The sequence below is a fragment of the Bufo gargarizans genome, chromosome 5 (assembly GCF_014858855.1).
Source record: "Bufo gargarizans isolate SCDJY-AF-19 chromosome 5, ASM1485885v1, whole genome shotgun sequence".
NCBI classification, from domain to species: domain Eukaryota; kingdom Metazoa; phylum Chordata; class Amphibia; order Anura; family Bufonidae; genus Bufo; species Bufo gargarizans.
This window is the reverse complement of record NC_058084.1, coordinates 13,670,595-13,690,986: the sequence shown is the minus strand read 5'-3', so window position 1 is coordinate 13,690,986 and position 20,392 is coordinate 13,670,595. Positions and strand designations below refer to the sequence as shown.

Sequence of the window (20,392 nt, the reverse complement as noted above, 5' to 3'; positions counted from 1 at the left end):
CACTCACTATTCGGCTGGTGCAGTCACTGTGTACATACATTACTTATCCTGTACTGATCCTGACTTACATCCTGTTTATACTCCAGAGCTGCACTCACTATTCTGCTCGTGGATTCACTGTGTACATACATTACATTACTTATCCTGTACTGATCCTGAGTTACATCCTGTATTATACTCCAGAGCTGCACTCACTATTCTGCTGGTGGAGTCACTGTGTACATATATTACTTATCCTGTACTGATCCTGAGTTACATCCTGTATTCTACTCCAGAGCTGCACTCCCTATTCTGCTGGTGCAGTCACTGTGTACATACATTACATTACTTATCCTGTACTGATCCCGAGTTACATCCTGTATTATACTCCAGAGCTGCACTCACTATTCTGCTGGTGCAGTCACTGTGTACATATATTACATTACTTATCCTGTACTGATCCTGAGTTACATCCTGTATTATACTCCAGAGCTGCACTCACTATTCTGCTGGTGCAGTCACTGTGTACATACATTACATTACTTATCCTGTACTGATCCTGAGTTATATCCTGTATTATACTCCAGAGCTGCACTCACTATTCTGCTAGTGCAGTCACTGTGTACATACATTACATTACTTATCCTGTACTGATCCTGAGTGACATACTGTATTATACTCCAGAGCTGCACTCACTATTCTGCTGGAGCAGTCACTGTGTACATACATTACATTACTTATCCTGTACTGATCCTGAGTGACATCCTGTATTATACTCCAGAGCTGCACTCACTATTCTGCTGGTGCAGTCACTATGTACATTACATTACTTATCCTGTACTGATCCTGAGTTACATCCTGTATTATACTCAAGAGCTGCACTCACTATTCTGCTGGAGCAGTCACTGTGTACATACATTACATTACTTATCCTGTACTGATCCTGAGTGACATCCTGTATTATACTCTAGAGCTGCACTCACTATTCTGCTGGAGTAGTCACTGTGTACATACATTACATTACTTATCCTGTACTGATCCTGAGTGACATACTGTATTATACTCCAGAGCTGCACTCACTATTCTGCTGGTGCAGTCACTGTGTACATACATTACATTACTTATCCTGTACTGATCCTGAGTGACATACTGTATTATACTCCAGAGCTGCACTCACTATTCTGCTGGTGCAGTCACTATGTACATTACATTACTTATCCTGTACTGATCCTGAGTGACATACTGTATTATACTCCAGAGCTGCACTCACTATTCTGCTGGTGCAGTCACTGTGTACATACATTACATTACTTATCCTGTACTGATCCTGAGTGACATACTGTATTATACTCCAGAGCTGCATTACTTTCTTCGATCAGCTAATATTCTGCACTTTATAATAATTTCAGTCGTGTGGACCCTAAAAAATGTCGTAATGTGAACTTAACCTAAAGAATGTTTCCTTCCTGCTACTTTGAGTGAGTGGAGGGGTTAATAATGTTGTAATGTTGGTTGCTGGACTCCTCACTTAGGATGTAGAACCCCTTCCTAGTGTAGGCGGGCTGTCACGGTGGCCATATTAGGAGGAAAGCACTGCCTCAAACTTGTCAGTGTAGGAATGGAGATGCACAACCCAGTGTCTGCCCTCTGGGTGGGATTTGGGAAGGGCATGAGTTTCCAACCCACTTTTCTCGCAAGATTTTTCTGGGTGCGGCATAAGTGGAAGCACATGGCTCAGTGTGGACATGTTTCTATGACTGTACGAGAACCACGAATAGTGTTGGAGACGCTGAGAGACTCATCGACCTGAAAGCAGATGGTCACAGCCCCAGAGATATTGTCCAGGAGACCACCTTCATCCTCTAGTTTGAAACACCTGTTCAAGAATTTGTGTCATTCTTTATAGACGTGTTCTGTAACATTGAAGCATTAAAGCCGCATTCCCTGGTGACTCCTTCTCAAATTCTTACTGCTTTTTAATACCTGATACCCAACTTTCACACTATCATGGAGAGCTTGAGTCAGAGCCTCTACAGTTAGAGGCTGAATGTACATGCAGGTTCATTGTGCTGCGTCGTGGCCTAAACTGCACAAAAAAAATGTACCGTATATACTCGAGTATAAGCCGACCCGAATATTAGCCGAGGCCCCTAATTTTACCCCCAAAAAATGGGAAAAATTATTGACTCGAGTATAAGACTAGGGTGGGAAATGCAGCATATGTGGAGGACGCTGTTATGTGGGGGATCTGTGGAGGACGCTGTTATGTGGGGGATCTGTGGAGGACAGTGTTATGGGGGATCTGTGGAGGACACTTATGGGGACCTGTGGAGGACGCTGTTATGGGGTGGATCTGTGGAGGACACTGTCATGGGGTGGATCTGTGGAGGACGCTGTTATAGGGGATATGTGCTATGACACATAGGGCCATGAGGGGGGGGGCAGCATAAGACATATAGCATCTTATGCTGGTCCCCCTCATGGCGCTATGTGTCCCCTTGTGTCCTAAACTGCGCACATAACTGCCTTTGCGTGTAAAGTGTTACTCCTGTGTAAAACAATCTCTCTCCTATTGATAACAGGTCCGGCCTCTGTACTCACTGTCACGATGAATGCACTACAGCGAGCGGGAGCTGGCTGGCCGGGTCGTTACTGACATCACTTAGTAACGCTCCTCCCACTTCAGGAAGCAGGAACGTTACTAAGTGACGTCAGTCACGCGCCGGCCGGGCCGCTCGCTGCAGTGGCATTTTCGGGTCGGCCAAATCGAGACTCGAGTATAAGACGAGGGGGCTTTTTGAGCACAAAAATATGTGCCAAAAAACTTGTCTTATACTCGAGTATATACGGTATGTTTTTGCAACAGTATGGAACATTTATTGGTGGTAACATGTACGAGACATTTAGCTCTGGGACCTTCCATTTTTCTGGGTCATCTCTGAGATGTTTCTACACCTTAATTGGAGCCACCTGTGGAAAATTCACTTGATTGGACATGATTTGGAAAGACAACCCCCTGTCTATATTAGATATCACAGCTGACAATGCATATCAGAGCAAAAAGCAAACCATGAGAAAGAAGAACTGCCTGTAGAGCTCAAAGATAGGATTGTGAGGAGGCACAGATCTGGAGAAGGAGACAAAAACATTTCTAATGCACTGAAATTTCCCAAGAGTACAGTGGCCTCCATAATTGTTAAATGGAAGAAAATTGGAACAACCAGAACTCTTCAAGAGCTTACCGCCTCACCAGACTAAGTAGGATAGAAAGGCTCCAGTAAGAGAGGTGACCAGTAACCCAATAGTCAATCTGGCTGAGCTCCAAAGGTCCTGTGTGCAGATGGGATACACTTCGAGAAGGTTGAATATCACTGCAGCCTTCACCAATCTGGACTTTATGGCAGAGTGGCCAGAAAGAAGCCTCTTCTCAGTAAAAGACACATGAAAGCCGCCTGCAGTTTACAAAAAAAAAGCAATTAAAGGATTTTCAGACTGTGAGAAACAGGATTCTGTGGTCTGAGGAAACCAAGATTGATATTTTCGGCCTCAATTTTAAGCTTCATGTCTGGAGAAAACCAGGCACTGCTCATCACCTGCCCAATACCATCCTTACAGTGAAGCTTGGTGGTGGTAGCATCATGCTGGGGGACAGTGAGACTGCTCATGGTGGAGGGAAAGCTGAATGGAGCAAAGTACAGAAATATTCTTAATGAAAGCCTGATCCAAAATGCTGTGGACCTCAGACTGGGCTGAAGGTTCACCCTCCAACAAGACAATAACTCTAAGCACACAGCAAAGACATCATAGGAGCAGCTTAGGGACAACTTTGTAAATGTCCTTAAGTGGCTCAACCCAAGCCCTGAACCCAATGAAATGTTTCTGGAGAGACCTAAAAATGGCTTCCACCGATGGTCCACGTCCAACCTGACAGAGCTGGAGAGGATCTGCAGAGAAGAAAGGCCAAGAATCCCCAAATCCATGTGTAAACCTTGTGGCATCATCCCCAAGAAGACCGGAGGCTGCAATCACTGCCAAAGGGGCTTCAACTAAGGGGCTCATTTTAGCTGGCGGTGGATCCGCTGCCTTTTAGCTGGTGGTGAATTTGCCGAAGTTATGTAGATGCGCCAGCCTCTACATAACTTCGGCGCATCCACCACTGGTCTAAATGTAAGACAGGTTCCTAAAACAGGCGTAGAAAATCATGGATGAGACTGGCCTGCCAACCGCCCTCTTCCCCGTCCACACAACGCCCACTTTTTTAGACCAGGCACAATCTGCGCCAGAAATACGCCTAAGGCTACTTTCACACTGGCGTTTTGGCTTTCCGTTTGTGAGATCCGTTCAGGGCTCTCAGAAGCGGTCCAAAACGGATCAGTTTTGCCCTAATGCATTCTGAATGGAAAAGGATCCGCTCAGAAGGCATCAGTTTGCCGTCACCATTCCGATTTGGAGGCGGACACCAAAACACTGCTTGCAGCGTTTTGGTGTCCGTCTGACCAAACTGAGCCAAACGGATCCGTTCTGACAATGTAAGCAATGGCAACGGATCCGTCTTGGCTATGGTAAACGGATGCAGACGGTTGTATTATCTGAACGAATCCGTCTGTGCAGATCCATGATGGATCCGTACCAAACGCGAGTGTGAAAGTAGCCTGATATAGGCATATTTCTAATAGTAAATGACCCCCTAAGTCCTTAGTAAATATGTCTAAATGCTTATGTCCTGAGTAAAGGGGGCTGAAGACTTATGTCCTGAGTAAAGGGGGCTGAAGACTTATGTCCTGAGTAAAGGGGGCTGAAGACTTATGTCCTGAGTAAAGGGGGCTGAAGACTTATGTCCTGAGTAAAGGGGGCTGAAGACTTATGTCCTGAGTAAAGGGGGCTGAAGACTTATGTCCTGAGTAAAGGGGGCTGAAGACTTATGTCCTGAGTAAAGGGACTGAATACTTATGTCCTGAGTAAAGGGGTCTGAATACTTATGTCCTGAGTAAAGCGGGCTGAATACTTATGTCCTGAGTAAAGGGGTCTGAATACTTATGTCCTGAGTAAAGGGGTCTGAATACTTATGTCCTGAGTAAAGGGGTCTGAATACTTATGTCCTGAGTAAAGGGGCTGAAGACTTGTGTCCTGAGTAAAGGGGCTGAAGACTTATGTCCTGAGTAAAGCGGGCTGAATACTTATGTCCTGAGTAAAGCGGGCTGAATACTTATGTCCTGAGTAAAGGGGCTGAATACTTATGTCCTGAGTAAAGGGGCTGAATACTTATGTCCTGAGTAAAGCGGGCTGAATACTTATGTCCTGAGTAAAGGGGCTGAATACTTATGTCCTGAGTAAAGGGGCTGAATACTTATGTCCTGAGTAAAGCGGGCTGAATACTTATGTCCTGAGTAAAGGGGCTGAATACTTATGTCCTGAGTAAAGCGGGCTGAATACTTATGTCCTGAGTAAAGGGGCTGAATACATATGTTCTGAGTAAAGGGACTGAATACTTATGTCCTGAGTAAAGGGACTGAAGACTTATGTTCTGAGTAAAGGGGTCTGAATACTTATGTCCTGAGTAAAGGGGCTGAAGACTTGTGTCCTGAGTAAAGGGGCTGAATACTTATGTCCCGAGTAAAGGGGGCTGAATACTTATGTCCTGAGTAAAGGGGGCTGAATACTTATGTCCTGAGTAAAGGGGGCTGAATAATTATGTCCTGAGTAAAGGGGCTGAAGACTTATGTCCTGAGTAAAGGGGGCTGAATACTTATGTCCTGAGTAAAGGGGCTGAAGACTTGTGTCCTGAGTAAAGGGTCTGAATACTTGTGTCCTGAGTAAAGGGTCTGAATACTTATGTCCTGAGTAAAGGGGGCTGAATACTTATGTCCCGAGTAAAGGGGGCTGAATACTTATGTCCTGAGTAAAGGGGGCTGAATACTTATGTCCTGAGTAAAGGGGCTGAATACTTATGTCAATGCAAGATTTCTAAACATTCTGTTCTCACTGTCTCATTTTGGGGCACAAGGAGCAACATAACAAAATGTGAAAAAAGTAAGAGCGTCTGAAGACTTTCTGAGTGCCCTGTAAATCTGTCCCGGGGTGTCACTTTGGGCTGGAGTGCTCCTTTAAGTGTGCTATCTGTGCTCCCATTGTGCGCAGTCTAGGTAACCACAGGATCTCGTTCTGTATCTGAGTTTGTATTGATTGGTTTCCTCGCTGTAACATTGTGCCGCCATGTCACCTGCATATAGTGCTGCTGTTATATGGTTCGGACAGAGTTCAGATATTCTGACATTTCTTGTGTTTCTGTACGTGGGGGGGACTTTTATCACTATATAATATCCACTGTCCCCCCCCCCCCCATACCCCCTCTCTCCGAGCCCCGGGTCCGTCCAGGCGACTCTTATCTGTGCATTAATGTAAGAAAACATTGCCACCTTGTTAAACATTAGCGCTCCTGTGGCGTCCATCTGCTGGGAGGGAGACATGGAGACTCTTCTGCCTGACTGATCGGAGGCATATGTTCCTTTTCTTACAGTCATGTGTTTAACTGTCTACTGCCCAGAAAGTAACAGAGTAACAGATCGCCCCCCCCCCCCCAAAAAAATTGACAAGAGAATGAAACTTTTGTCAGATTAGAAGTTTTTCTAATTTGCCTCTCGGGGGCGTGACAAGAAGACATCCATGATTCCATATAGAGCACTGGAAAAGTGGCCGATCCAGAAGTCTGATTTGCTCGTTGCTCTTTTTAAGCCTTGATCGTCTCCCAGCAAGATGGCGCCCATGGTGGTTTCCACCTAAGGTTCGAGGCCAGCTTGCGCCCTCTGTTTACTTTACTGCAAATCACTGACAACCCCCCAACTTTGTAAAGCTTCCAGGTGTCGTGTAGGGTTTCAGCATCATTGCCTTTGCAAACAAGTAAGCGTGAAGGCGTCCCTCCAGATGGTCTGTGGTTCCAGCAGGGTCTGCAGCGCTCGGAGGACCAGATCCCGTGACATCACTCCAGCAATCTTGACTCCTGCTTTGTGTTTGCTCCTGTGTAAATTGGTGATAATGACATTATGGCTCCAGTATTTCCATGGGTGCCTTGTAATAGATGACACGTGGTAATTGTTCCCTTTTATGTGACATTACTGTTCTGAATTAAAGGGTCTGTTCTCATCCTAATCTTATTTGCCATATCTACCTACAGTGTTAACCCTTTCAATGGTGAGAACCATTAGAGAAGAAATACTGTGATTTTGGTAGCATGCTTATATAGTAGTCAGGAGAGGGCTGTATGGGGGAGCTTAAAGGGTGTTTCCATGTTAAAAGCCCGTCTCCTTGGGACTTTGTTAATGATGGGGTCACATTGCTAAAATCTTCACCCCCATGTTCCTCCTTTATTGGCTTGGCTGGCACCTGGACGTTTGTGATCTTCCAAAGCAATCTTCACCCATGCACGTTAGATGAAATTTTATGATTCTGCCGGTTTTGGTGGATCACCATACTATAAAACAGACGACATACATGGGATATCTCTAAAGGAGTATAGACAAGCAACAACCAAAAAATCCTCAACTTTTATTTCTAAATCAAAAATTTTGGAAAACCCCTATTAATGTATAAAAAATACGATTATACTATACTTGATCGTTCAACCCAATTAGAGTCAGTATTGGGTCAGGTTCTCAAGAGGTGGGACTACTTTGTCCTTCTTACTCACGGTTTGGCGACATGTATATCTTATCAGTTGGGATCACTCGTCCAGGGCTGTGGGAACAACATTTCTGTCCCTATATTGTCCCTGGAACTCGCCCTGCCTACAGGCAGATCACCCGCCCCGAAAGCAGCGACCCCACTTTTCGGTGGCTAAACCCTTGCTGACACCTGTCCCAGCCCTATTTTGTGAAAAGTTGTCCCCAAAAAATTATGATACAGTTTGTAGAGTCCCGACGCTGCGCTTTCCCAGTAAAGCAACTGGTTCCTCAGGGGACAAAAAAATTCAAGATATGAGGGAACAGGACCGGCAATAGTCCTATAGTTTTGACCGCCAGCCAAGTATCACCTCAAAAAAGACACCTTGCATCCAATAGCCTATACCTGTGCTCTTGGTCTCTGTCTATATCCCTAATCATAGGGTATTGTCTTTTTTGATTATCCTTGTCCAATGCGGCCAAATTAGATGTGACTAATCCGCTGCCGTTCTGTGAAGGAAATGAATTGTTTTTTTTCCTGACCCATGTGAATAGAATACGAAATTCCCCATGCACTTACACTGCATGCAGATTGTAAGTGGATCTGATAGGTCATGAAAGCCAATTTTATATATATATATATATATATATATATATATATAGTACAGACCAAAAGTTTGGACACACCTTCTTATTCAAAGAGTTTTCTTTATTTTCATGACTATGAAAATTGTAGATTCACACTGAAGGCATCAAATCTATGAATTAACACATGTGGAATTATATACATAACAAAAAAGTGTGAAACAACTGAAAATATGTCATATTCTAGGTTCTTCAAAGTAGCCACCTTTTGCTTTGATTACTGCTTTGCACACTCTTGGCATTCTCTTGTTGAGCTTCAAGAGGTAGTCGCCTGAAATGGTTTTCACTTCACAGGTGTGCCCTGTCAGGTTTAATAAGTGGGATTTCTTGCCTTATAAATGGGGTTGGGACCATCAGTTGCCTTGTGGAGAAGTCAGGTGGATACACAGCTGATAGTCCTACTGAATAGACTGTTAGAATTTGTATTATGGCAAGAAAGAAGCAGCTAAGTAAAGAAAAACGAGTGGCCATCATTACTTTAAGAAATGAAGGTCAGTCAGTCCGAAAAATTGTGAAAACTTTGAAAGTGTCCCCAAGTGCAGTCACAAAAACCATCAAGCGCTACAAAGAAACTGGCTCACATGCGGACCGCCCCAGGAAAGGAAGACCAAGAGTCACCTCTGCTGCGGAGGATAAGTTCATCCGAGTCACCAGCCTCAGAAATCGCAGGTTAACAGCAGCTCAGATTAGAGACCAGGTCAATGCCACCCAGAGTTCTAGCAGCAGACACATCTCTAGAACAACTGTTAAGAGGAGACTGTGTGAATCAGGCCTTCATGGTAGAATATCTGCTAGGAAACCACTGCTAAGGACAGGCAACAAGCAGAAGAGACTTGTTTGGGCTAAAGAACACAAGGAATGGACATTAGACCAGTGGAAATCTGTGCTTTGGTCTGATGAGTCCACATTTGAGATCTTTGGTTTCAACCACCGCGTCTTTGTGCGTCGCAGAAAAGGTGAACGGATGGACTCTACATGCCTGGTTCCCACCGTGAAGCATGGAGGAGGAGGTGTGATGGTGTGGGGGTGCTTTGCTGGTGACACTGTTGGGGATTTATTCAAAATTGAAGGCATACTGAACCAGCATGGCTACCACAGCATCTTGCAGCGGCATGCTATTCCATCCGGTTTGCATTTAGTTGGACCATCATTTATTTTTCAACAGGACAATGACCCCAAACACACCTCCAGGCTGTGTAAGGGCTATTTGACCATGAAGGAGAGTGATGGGGTGCTGCGCCAGATGACCTGGCCTCCACAGTCACCGGACCTGAACCCAATCGAGCAGAGTGAAGGCAAAAGGGCCAACAAGTGCTAAGCATCTCTGGGAACTCCTTCGAGACTGTTGGAAGACCATTTCAGGTGACTACCTCTTGAAGCTCATCAAGAGAATGCCAAGAGTGTGCAAAGCAGTAATCAAAGCAAAAGGTGGCTACTTTAAAGAACCTAGAATATGACATATTTTCAGTTGTTTCACAATTTTTTGTTATGTATATAATTCCACATGTGTTAATTCATAGTTTTGATGCCTTCAGTGTGAATCTACAATTTTCATAGTCATGAAAATAAAGAAAACTCTTTGAATGAGAAGGTGTGTCCAAACTTTTGGTCTGTACTGTGTATATATTTAAAGATCGACAGAGAGATATCCCTGCTGGGGGTGCAAGTTGAAGAGGCCTGCTGCAGCAGTAAAATAGAAACTGACATTCCTGGCTCATATTCAATTATATAATTGCCAAGCTGATGAACCTATGTATTTCATGGGTTCAACTTCAACCCTTTAAGGTACAGTTACATGCGACGTATGAGCTGTTCATTTTCCGCAGCAGAATTGTGTGTATTTAGTATATTAGGAGCAAAGATAAGTCTTCATGGATTGATCGGTATAGATAGGTAATGCGTCTGTAATCAATTATTGTGACAGAGGAGTGAGGGAATGAATTAGCCTGTACCATCCCAATCCCTCCTGGATACACACACTCCACGGCGACGACCAGTAAAGTCGTATTACCCACACCGTTTTCTGGGGATTCTGACGACCGTGCGTTGTGGTGATCAAACATTGTTTTACACCTTGGTGATAACTGGTCTGGTGTATACACTGAGCGTTACCACCCCATTTTGGACACACACGACCTATATGTTTAGCTCCTCTATGTTTTCTGGGTTATACGGTTTCACCGTGGGTTTTCTCTCTTGAGGGCACAGATATCACCCCAAATTCTGTTTTATTTCTTTTGCATTTAATAATGATTAGTTTTCTTTTAGCGCCTGACTCCTCTGTGACAGCAAAGTGGATGAGATTGAAAAAATATCTTTGCAATACAGAAGGTGACAGTCGCTGTAGCTCTTAAGCAAAAATCACATCAAAATTCACATCCTGTGTGGCCGCACCCTGTGGAGAGGCTCATGTGGGTACAGTAAATTTTTGTGTGCCTCCTCCTGCCTCATTTCTGCACCTGCAAGTGCGCTTCCTGCACTTTAGTGATGGATTCAGACATATGGCAGTGGAAACAAGTAACCTTCTATAGTTCGCAAGTATGGTATATGAGGTATATGTGCCTTGGCTTTCACTTGTCCTGCCCATGAGGTTGTGCCCACTTTGGCCTCATTGTGTCTGGCATCGGTCAACTTCGTGACTACTAGTCTAAGCCTAAATGCACTGCGTTACCTGAGATTAACCTCCTCCTCCAGCCTTGTCTACATGAAATATACACTCTCATGAGATCTGTACTCGCCCATCCCATGTCAATAGGGTCCTAGGTGCAGCTGCTTCTTTGTCCTTTAGACTGAGGTAGGGGAGACTTGTAGACTGTCCACAACTTCAAGATGCCTTCAAGGTGGTTTCACTTATTTGATTAAGTTGGTCTATTTTTATCCAGTACTTTCTGGATGAGTTCTGAAACTTCTATTAAAAATTAAAACACAGCAATTTAGAAATGAAAGAAGTTAGGATCCTCCCTTGTGTTTTAACAAGTCATATAATTAAATTCTCCTTCCAGCCGGGATGAATGTGACAGAAGCTTCTGCATTGATTAGGATTACATGTTGAGAATAGATTTCAGTGTATTTAAGGAGCACTCTCGGTAAAAGTGATGTTATGCCCAGTCTAGAGCCTGAGGAGGCGGAGTATGACACCAAACAATGCTCCGCCCTCTCAGCCCCTGCTTTAGGTATAACACTGTGTAACAGTTTTATCTGGTGTGTTCCTTTAAATTTGTGTCCCACCATGTTGAAAAATAAGGAGGATGGGTTTAGATGAATTTATTTACTTGCTGAACTGTGTGATGTATGTGCATTTGAAATATTTTGGAATACCTAATTAGGGAGTATTAAGGATGGCGTTACATAGTTCACATGAGGCATGAGGAGGAGGAGATAAGGAGGAGACCACGGATGGATAGTAGAAGAAAGTGTATGTCCTGGTAGATGATGACATCCCATATTCAGTATGTGGTAGATGTCTTATATCCATCCAGAGTGGCTCGCCTACAGTACAGATGGTTAAGTAGATGACGTTGTGACCTCGGATGATTCCTTACATATAAATTATTTGTTCCTTTAGAAGCAAAACTTTCAAGTTTTATCAAAACACATTGATTCTCAAAGAAATCTCCACTTCAGACGGACGTACGAGGCTCCTCTCATCCCGGTTTATCTTGATTTCATTAAAGTAGATTGCACTTCACACAAGTGTTTATAGCAAATGTACATCAAGTAGAGCGGAGCTCATAAGATGCCGCCGGTACAGGACGAGTCAGAGGATTTATCTTTATTGTCAATGATTCTCGGGGATGATGTTTCCGGAGAACAATATTGTAAACTATAAAGAAGTTACATTGTAACAAAAAGACGTAGGAGGAGCGGTTTGCAACCATTGGCCTCAAGCATGGGTGATGAAGCAAAGCTGTAAATTGGTTCGTCATTGATGCCTCCTCCATCATGAGTAAGGTCACTGGTCACTTCCCTGGTCCACTTCTGACCCTTAATTAAACCACAGTCATAACTAGAAGCTCCAATGCCGAATGTAAAACAGCATTCCCAATAGTCACACACTGATTATAGTATTTGTTTCCTCCAGTGGGACCTCTTGGCCCCCTCAGGCTTGAATGTTAGGTGCGACCTAAACCTCTGCCACCCTACAGGTACAACCTTGAATTGACTATTGATTGATGCTCAGCCACTTGTTCATCTTTGCCTAGAAGGTAAATAGTAACCTGACCCCATGTGAGGTTCCCTCAGCTAAATGTTCGTAATTTAGACAGCAATGACAGGATATGACATGAATGTCTGATAGGTACTGGGACTCTAACCAGTTGGCAAAACAGTGGTTGACTTCATAGAATCCCGAGGAAGCTGATTCATCCATGGAGACACTGAATAGAGATGGCTACATGGCTCTATTAGAGTTATTGAGGCAACTGAGCAAATAAAATAAGGTAGGAGACCCCTCTGTTTTCTCAAAAGATTAAGGTCTTAGACGCTAGTCCAAGACATAATCTCTGTACATATGCCCTATTTGGATACATGGATGGCTTAGGCACTCCACTGTATAAGCTGTAATGGAGCGTCAACACAGTGGTAGGCATGGTGGTTCTTCAATCTACAATCACTAGAGGTCTCATCTCATTGAAGCCATCTAACACGTCAAGGACTAGTTGTCCATCTCATAAACAAGAGGGTTACACTTTAAGTGCTGGGTATTTAGCTTTCCTTTTTGCATTTTTTTAGGACAACAGTTTTTGACATTCCAGATTAGTTACTGAGGATCAGATTATGCATCTACCTAGCGATAGATTATGAGCCAGACCTCCTAGACTCCTATCTCCTTCACCTGCAGAGGATATAGTGCAGCAGATCTCATGTTATATTTCCATTTTCCATGTAATCAGTCTAATTATCAATTGCTGTCTTATTACAAGTAATGATAATGGGGTCAGCTCACCAGATGGAAATCTATCCTGTGTCTTGTATTGTTCAGATTAGTACCAGATGAGTTCGCTTCCAGGACAAGTTACAAAAATAAACACCAATTGCAAACACAGAAACGCGTTTTAGTGCATTACATACTGCAAAATGTGCAATAACCCCTACATGATGTTTCTGTGCCACCCTACAAACCTGCACCATGTGCTACTCTCAAGGGATTGTCTACTGTAAACAGTCACTTCCAAACCTGAGCCGATAATGGGCAATGGTTTCAGCTGATAAGGACCTCCATCAATCAGGAGTTATCAAGTAACCACTTTCCTCCCTCCACCCACAAGCAGACAGGTAATTGACTGCAGAACCAAAATGAAGCACCCTATGTATTAATGCCATTCCTGACCCTTCCAGTAGCCCTCTTGGGCAATCACAAGCCATGAAAGGACTCCCCTAACTTTTGATAGAAGGAATTGTGGTTTATAATATATCTCGGAGAAAAGTAAACTTGTTACCTTCTTGGCACTTCTTACCGGTCATGGGGGGTGCAGTTGGAGCTACTTTAGCCTACAGGGTTTGTTTATTTAGTGAAGTACAATCACAAATATTCTGAGATTTGTTTTGCAAATATTAACACTTCCATGTTTTTGTGTTTCAGATGTGTTGGTGGATGGAAAACCATGTGACTGTGACATCATTGCGGACTGTAGAGTTGGTGATCCCATACACCTTGAAGTCAGGCTGACCAATCGCAGCAGCAGCATTGTGGGTCCGTTTTCCCTCTCTGTCATCCCATACCAAGATTATCAGAACGGGGTCCATAACTACGAGCTCAAAAACATGGTCACGTTCGTGGGTGCTAACACCTTTTTCATTGGTGCCGTGAGTATTGTCTGATGTCATTGATATGAGGGATTTATAGTTTAAATATTATTATTTTTTTTATAAAGACCAATATCAAAAAGTTGTAAAATCAAGGACTACACCTCTTCCGTTGTTAAAGCTGGTCCTGGTCCTCTTGGAAATCTCAGACTGTACTAGCGCTAAAAACTCCTCAATCTCAAAATGTGACGCAACGTTCTTAGTATAGGTTCTTTTGAAGGATTTTTTTTTTGCTTTTGCCTCCAGTGATGGTCCTGAGAAATAAACCCTCAACAATCTAACTGAATTTTGATAAGAGGTGGAATGAAAAGTTATGCAAACCCAAGTAGAAGAAGCTAGCTCCATCACTGATGCCACCACTGAGCTACACTTATTTTAGATTTGCATTTGTGAGTGTATGGGGTGTAAATAAGGATGAAGGTTCTGGTCCGTGTTGGACAAATAAGCATCTGGTGACTGGTACCTGATTACAACCCATTTAGACAACACCTACCACCGTGCCCACTAGCATCTCTTAGACAACCGTCTGAAGAAGGCCATTTTACCACCTGAAACATTGTATTTAATAATCCACTTTGGCGACTAGAGTAAATTCCTAATTTTAAAGCATATTCATGCGATTACTGTCTCTAATTCTGGAATTACTTGACCCAAGACAGAATGCAGAGTTTTTTGTTTTTTTTTAGACAATCACCAATACTCAGATGGTTATGCTATCATCCAACCATTGAAGAAACATAAACTGGTAGATGACTCACACTTATACAGGATGAGATTCAGTCAAGCAGTTTCTGGACAGCGAGAGGGATCCATTTGGTTTGGAGACGGGGCTTGATGATGGATAGGTGGAGTAGGCAGTTACCTAGGGTGGCAATGGGGGGGGGGGTTGTAAAAAACAACAACTGTTATTCCTATACTAAGGGTTGTAGGACATTCAGAAAGTAATGTTTTGGACAACAGAGTTTGTCCTGCTTTTCGGGTGATTCAGTAAAGTGGAGCAGAACTGCAGTACCAAAAATTGGCAGGTGTGGTGCTGTTTCTGGAAGAAAACAACCATGTTTTTCTAATCCTTGACAACCCCTTTAATGAACCACAAGCAATACTGGATGTTCATCAGTGAATTGGCTTGAGTGATGGCAGCGGTAGCTTCCAATGACCTCTCTAATTCATCGTTTCACCATAAGAGCCACGAGCCAAGGAGGATTGTTCTAAAGGCTCTTGAGAGACTAAATAAGGAGGAATGGTAGATTTATAGAGGACGGTGATTTAGTGGTGAGGTCCTCAGACAGCAGTTATTACTCGACTGTGTGCCATGCCTTTCGCTTCTTTACTGAAATTAAGAAGTCAAGATATTTCTTCTGCTTGTTATTACAGCTGAATATTAAAGGGTTTTTACATAAATTTTACTGGTCCCAATTCTGGTGTTTTGGCAAAGCCATATATCTTTGGGCCATGGAACTTGCATTGTACAATGGCCACTGCCCACTGGAGCCCATTATTCCCCTTAGGGCGACCCATTTCATTTCAGTTGCTCTGGATTTAGTTTCACCCTTGTGCATACAGTAGGCAGAGGGAGTCATTGGAGGTTCCTGGAAATTAAGCTCCTCCATTTTTGAACTCACTTGGATAACATCTCGCCACCAAAAGTTATACAACATCCATGTGATCATCAGTGGTCTTCTTCTTGAGATACTCAGTATTGGACTTGCTAGAGCACAGGTTTCTACTCCATTCGTTACCTGGGGACAGGATGTTGCAGCCATATTGGAGACTAAGGAGAACTGTCACCTGGTCACCGAGCTTACATAGAGATCTTTTCAGGCAGATGAGAGAATTGCCTGCCTCAGATACCGTATAGATTAATTTCCAGGACACTGGCTGCCATTTGTTTGTGTCACGGCCATGGCTATGACCGTGACTCTCTAACCGCATGCGGTTGCCTGCGGTTTCGTGTAGGTTTAAACCACAGGTGAGGGCCGCTGGCGTGTGGCCTAACTTGTGGTTGCCGCGGGCAACCGGTAGTCTCATGTGTATGTGTATGTGTCAGCAGCAGCCTGAGCGTGGCTAGGCAGCTCGCTGCAGTTGCATGCGGTTGCATCTAACTATCTTTATGTTAGGTGTCTGTATGTTTGTGTGCACTCTGTGTTGTATGTCTGGTGTGCACTGTAGTTTGTTTGGTGTGCACGGACATCGTCCTTTCACTGTGGCTGCCCGTGGCAACGTTTGGTATTATGTACATGTGGTGGCAGTGTCTCGGCCTTCGGGCTGTCTCCCGGGACGGCTGCCACCCATGTCGTTGTCAGCGGCAACAGCCACAGGGTGATCTTAGTTTGGTCACTTCCCCTGTATGTTTGGTGTTTTCCTTTCCTGTGGTGCTGGAAGGGTTAACCCTCTTCCCAGTGTGTGTGATGTCACTGGGTGTGTCTGCCCGGTGGGTGTGGCCATTTACCCCTATAAAGCCTGTGTCTGGAGCACTGCTCAGTAGGTCGCTTCAGTCATGCTTGGCTGAAGCAGCCTCCTGTGGATTCCATCCTTCTTGTAAGGGCCACCCTTCCGGTCATAAGATTCCTTTCCCTGATGTATGGTTGATGACTTATCTCTTTGGTTTCTGTGCAGCTTATGGATCTGGATCCCTGTGTCCACAGGGATCCAGTCAGCAAGGCTGTGGCAGGTAGGTGGAACTAGTTAGTTCACCTGCCATATCCATAAGACTGTTGGTGTTCCCCCTTTCCTGGCTACTCGGCCCGTGAGACACCTGTTCCTCCGTGTCCAGTAGGAACAGGCCGTCTTACCCTGACTCCTAGCTAGTGACCGGACGGAGGGTAAGTCAGGGCTCCTAGGTTCCGGCGCATGGGTCCTCCTACCTTTAAGGTCGGCCCATGTAGATAGGAGTTAGGGTCAGATTAGGGACGCTATAGGAGGTGACCAGCTCCCTAATTCTGTTGCCCTGGCCGAGCAGCAACCGGACATCAGCGGGCATCGCACGGCTGAGGATTTTCCCCATCCTCAGCCGTGACAGTTTGTGACCATGAAGTTTGCAAGAAAACCTGTCAGTACTCAGAACCCAGAGAAGAGAAATATTTATTTCTAGTTATTTATGCTTTATATCTGTTTGTGTACAATTTATATTCTATTGTAGTATTATTATTTCATTTTTGTAAACCAGTACAAGGCTGTATTTATAACTGTGTATTCTATGTAGAAAATGAGATCTTCTCACCAGGTTCTTATGGTCATCTGATATAGGAAAAACTAACTAACTGCATTATAGGATCTCGGATAAGTTGTTAGGAGTGTTCCTGTTTTACAAGCTTTATGTTTAAAAAGCAGTAAAATAGTGAGTGCAGCTCTGGAGTATAACACAGAATGTAACTCCAGGATCAGTACAGGATAAGTAATGTAATGTATGTACTGCACCAGCAGAATAGTGAGTGCAGCTCTGGAGTATAATACAGGATGTAACTCAGGATCAGTACAGGATAAGTAATGTAATGTATGTACACAGTGACTGCACCAGCAGAATAGTGAGTGCAGCTCTGGAGTATAATACAGGATGTAACTCAGGAGCAGTACAGGATAAGTAATGTATGTACTCAGTGAATCCACCAGCAGAATAGTGAGTGCAGCTCTGGAGTATAATACAGGATGTAACTCAAGATCAGTACAGGATAAGTAATGTATGTACACAGTGACTGCACCAGCAGAATAGTGAGTGCAGCTCTGGAGTATAATACAGGATGTAACTCAGGATCAGTACAGGATAAGTAATGTATGTACACAGTGACTGCACCAGCAGAATAGTGAGTGCAGCTCTGGAGTATAATACAGGATGTAACCCAGGATCAGTACAGGATAAGTAATGTAATGTATGTACACAGTGACTGCACCAGCAGAATAGTGAGTGCAGCTCTGGAGTATAATACAGGATGTAACTCAGGATCAGTACAGGATAAGTAATGTAATGTATGTACACATTGAATACACCAGCAGAATAGTGAGTGCAGCTCTGGAGTATATTACAGGATATGTCTCAGGAACAGTAGAAGTAACGTCATACTGTACTGTACAAATTGACTGAGCTTTATATGTAGATTCCATATGTAATAACCTGGCTTCATAATATGTCGACCCTTTACCATTGACTTTTCCTCTTTTCTGCAGGTTCAGCCCACAGAACATTCTGTCTGTTTCGGTAATCTACTATTTCTCTACACTGGAGATTTTTACCTGGACATAAAGTTTCAAGATGATAACTCCGGGCGGGAATTGCCCCTTTCATGGTTTTGCCTCCCCAGCGTTCACATTCGAACCACTGACACCATCAGTGAAACACACTTCTGAGGGACTCTTAGAGGCGGCTGACATCTGGTTGGGGCGTTTTCTTCTTTCTTACCATAAATGTGACTTTATACTCCTTAATATTCGAGTGTGGCAGCATTACGAGAACAATAACTGGGACTTTATTGAGAAGCTCCTGACAACAGAACACTGGAAATCAACTTTTTAGATAGATAGTGAATCCCCCCCTAAATGTCACATTTTCTTTTAGTTCTGTGATAATGAAACCGAAACGCCGTTCCTGTTCTGAGAAGCTGGAGTTTGTCTTAATTCTTGTTGTCGCCTGATGAATCTGGTTCCTCCTCATTTGCGTTGATTGGAAACAAAACCCTATTCCCAATGCCAAGCACTCCTTTCTAGTAAAGCCAGGCAGTTGATGCTTCTCTTGTAGTTGAAGCTGGGACTTTAAAAGTCCTAAAACGCGTCAGTGTTGCTTTACCGATTCTCTGAGCCAAGAGGTCCGTTCTACATGTAAAATTTGAGTTGATATCCGTACTGAGCACTCTACGGTGCATGGACACCTTTAGTCTTACTATTTGGACCAATGAGACAGAGAAAGCTTCTATCTAATGGCGGCAATGAATGTACTGATGCACTTCATCTGCTCGCCAGTCATTATAATGGTACCTTTTACAGTATTTTTTTTTTGGCGGGTCCATTTGGTGCATGGTTTAGGTTAATTCGCTCATTTTTAGTTTTTGGAAAAGTAAAGTGAACTGGGCCACTGTGGCATTATCCCTGAAACTACCACGTTGGCACAAGTGTTTTTATGGTGGGTCAGTGATTGGCTTTTCCATACATTATGCCTCATTTGATTGTATGACATAAGATCTGAAATAAAGCATGATAAAGTCTCATCACTTTTCAGCTTTTTATTTCCTCTATACAGACCGAACGTATTTCATTCTTGGTTGGTCTACGTAGACCTTCAGTGTGTCAGTGTTGGGGTCCAACCCATAATACTCCCTTCAAACACGAGAGTCTAAGGATGTTTCACCGCATTTCACCCAACACAACGCCGTCCATATGGAAGTGATTAAGATTCGATTGGCACAGGGTGTTAGTATGAAGCCATTTCCACATGGTGAAGAGCAGCCCCCTTCATTCAGCTGGTCTATGTCCCAGAGGATGACCCTCCACTGATCACAAGGATTGGACCATCAATGTTAAATCCTGGAAGTAACGAAGTTCTTCTTAGAAGAGGAGAGGAGAATGGGATACATCCTTGGTGGGCTTGAGATGTGAAGGGATACATAATAACATTTCAGATGAACTAAGGGATGTAAAGGAATATTGATAACATCCCTGGTGAGCTAGGAATGTGAAGGGATTAATGATAAAATTTCTGGTGGTCTGGAGCAGTGAAGGGATTAATGGTGACCTTCCCTAGTAGGGATGTGAAGAGATTTATGGCAGCATTTCTGGTGGTCTGGAGCAGTGAAGGGATTAATGGTGACCTTTCCTAGTAGGGATGTGGAGAGATTAATGGCACCATTTCTGGTGGTCTGGAGCAGTGAAGGGATTACTGATAACATCCCCAGTGAGCTTGAGATGTGAAGGGATAAGTGATGACATTTCAGATCAACTAGGGATGTAAAGGAATAATTGTAACATCCCTGGTGAGCTGGAGGTAAGAAGGAATTAATGATTTCATGTTTTATTAAGAGAAACCAAATAAGAGTCTGGCAGGTCTGATACCTCTTAATGGCTAACAAGAATAGAAGCAATGATGTTACATAGCGTGCTTTCAAGACGACACTTTGTCAGGTATAATATAATGAATTGTCTGAATAAACAGCAATACATATATACATTCAGTGTGTCAAACCGTATCATACGTTTGTATTCCTAAATTCTTCGAACTTTGAGATCTGAAATTGCTTTTTAATGTGACAACTTTAATGCGTTCTTCATTGTGTCCTGGTCTACAGAAATGCTTCGTCACAAGGAAGCCTACCTTTTTGTCTTGT

At 43.6% G+C, this 20,392-nt stretch overlaps 1 protein-coding gene across 1 annotated transcript in view; it reads left to right on the top strand.

The window, feature by feature from the left end:
- The window catches only part of TRAPPC9 (trafficking protein particle complex subunit 9), a 488,202-nt gene extending 468,929 nt beyond the window's left edge, over nt 1–19,273 (top strand). The window contains exons 22-23 of the mRNA XM_044293230.1: nt 13,861–14,084; nt 18,246–19,273. Coding sequence (XP_044149165.1) covers nt 13,861–14,084; nt 18,246–18,425 — 404 coding nt within the window. The 3' untranslated portion in view covers nt 18,426–19,273. The remainder of the gene's footprint in view (nt 1–13,860; nt 14,085–18,245) is intronic.
- Nucleotides 19,274–20,392: the final 1,119 nt, after the last annotated feature.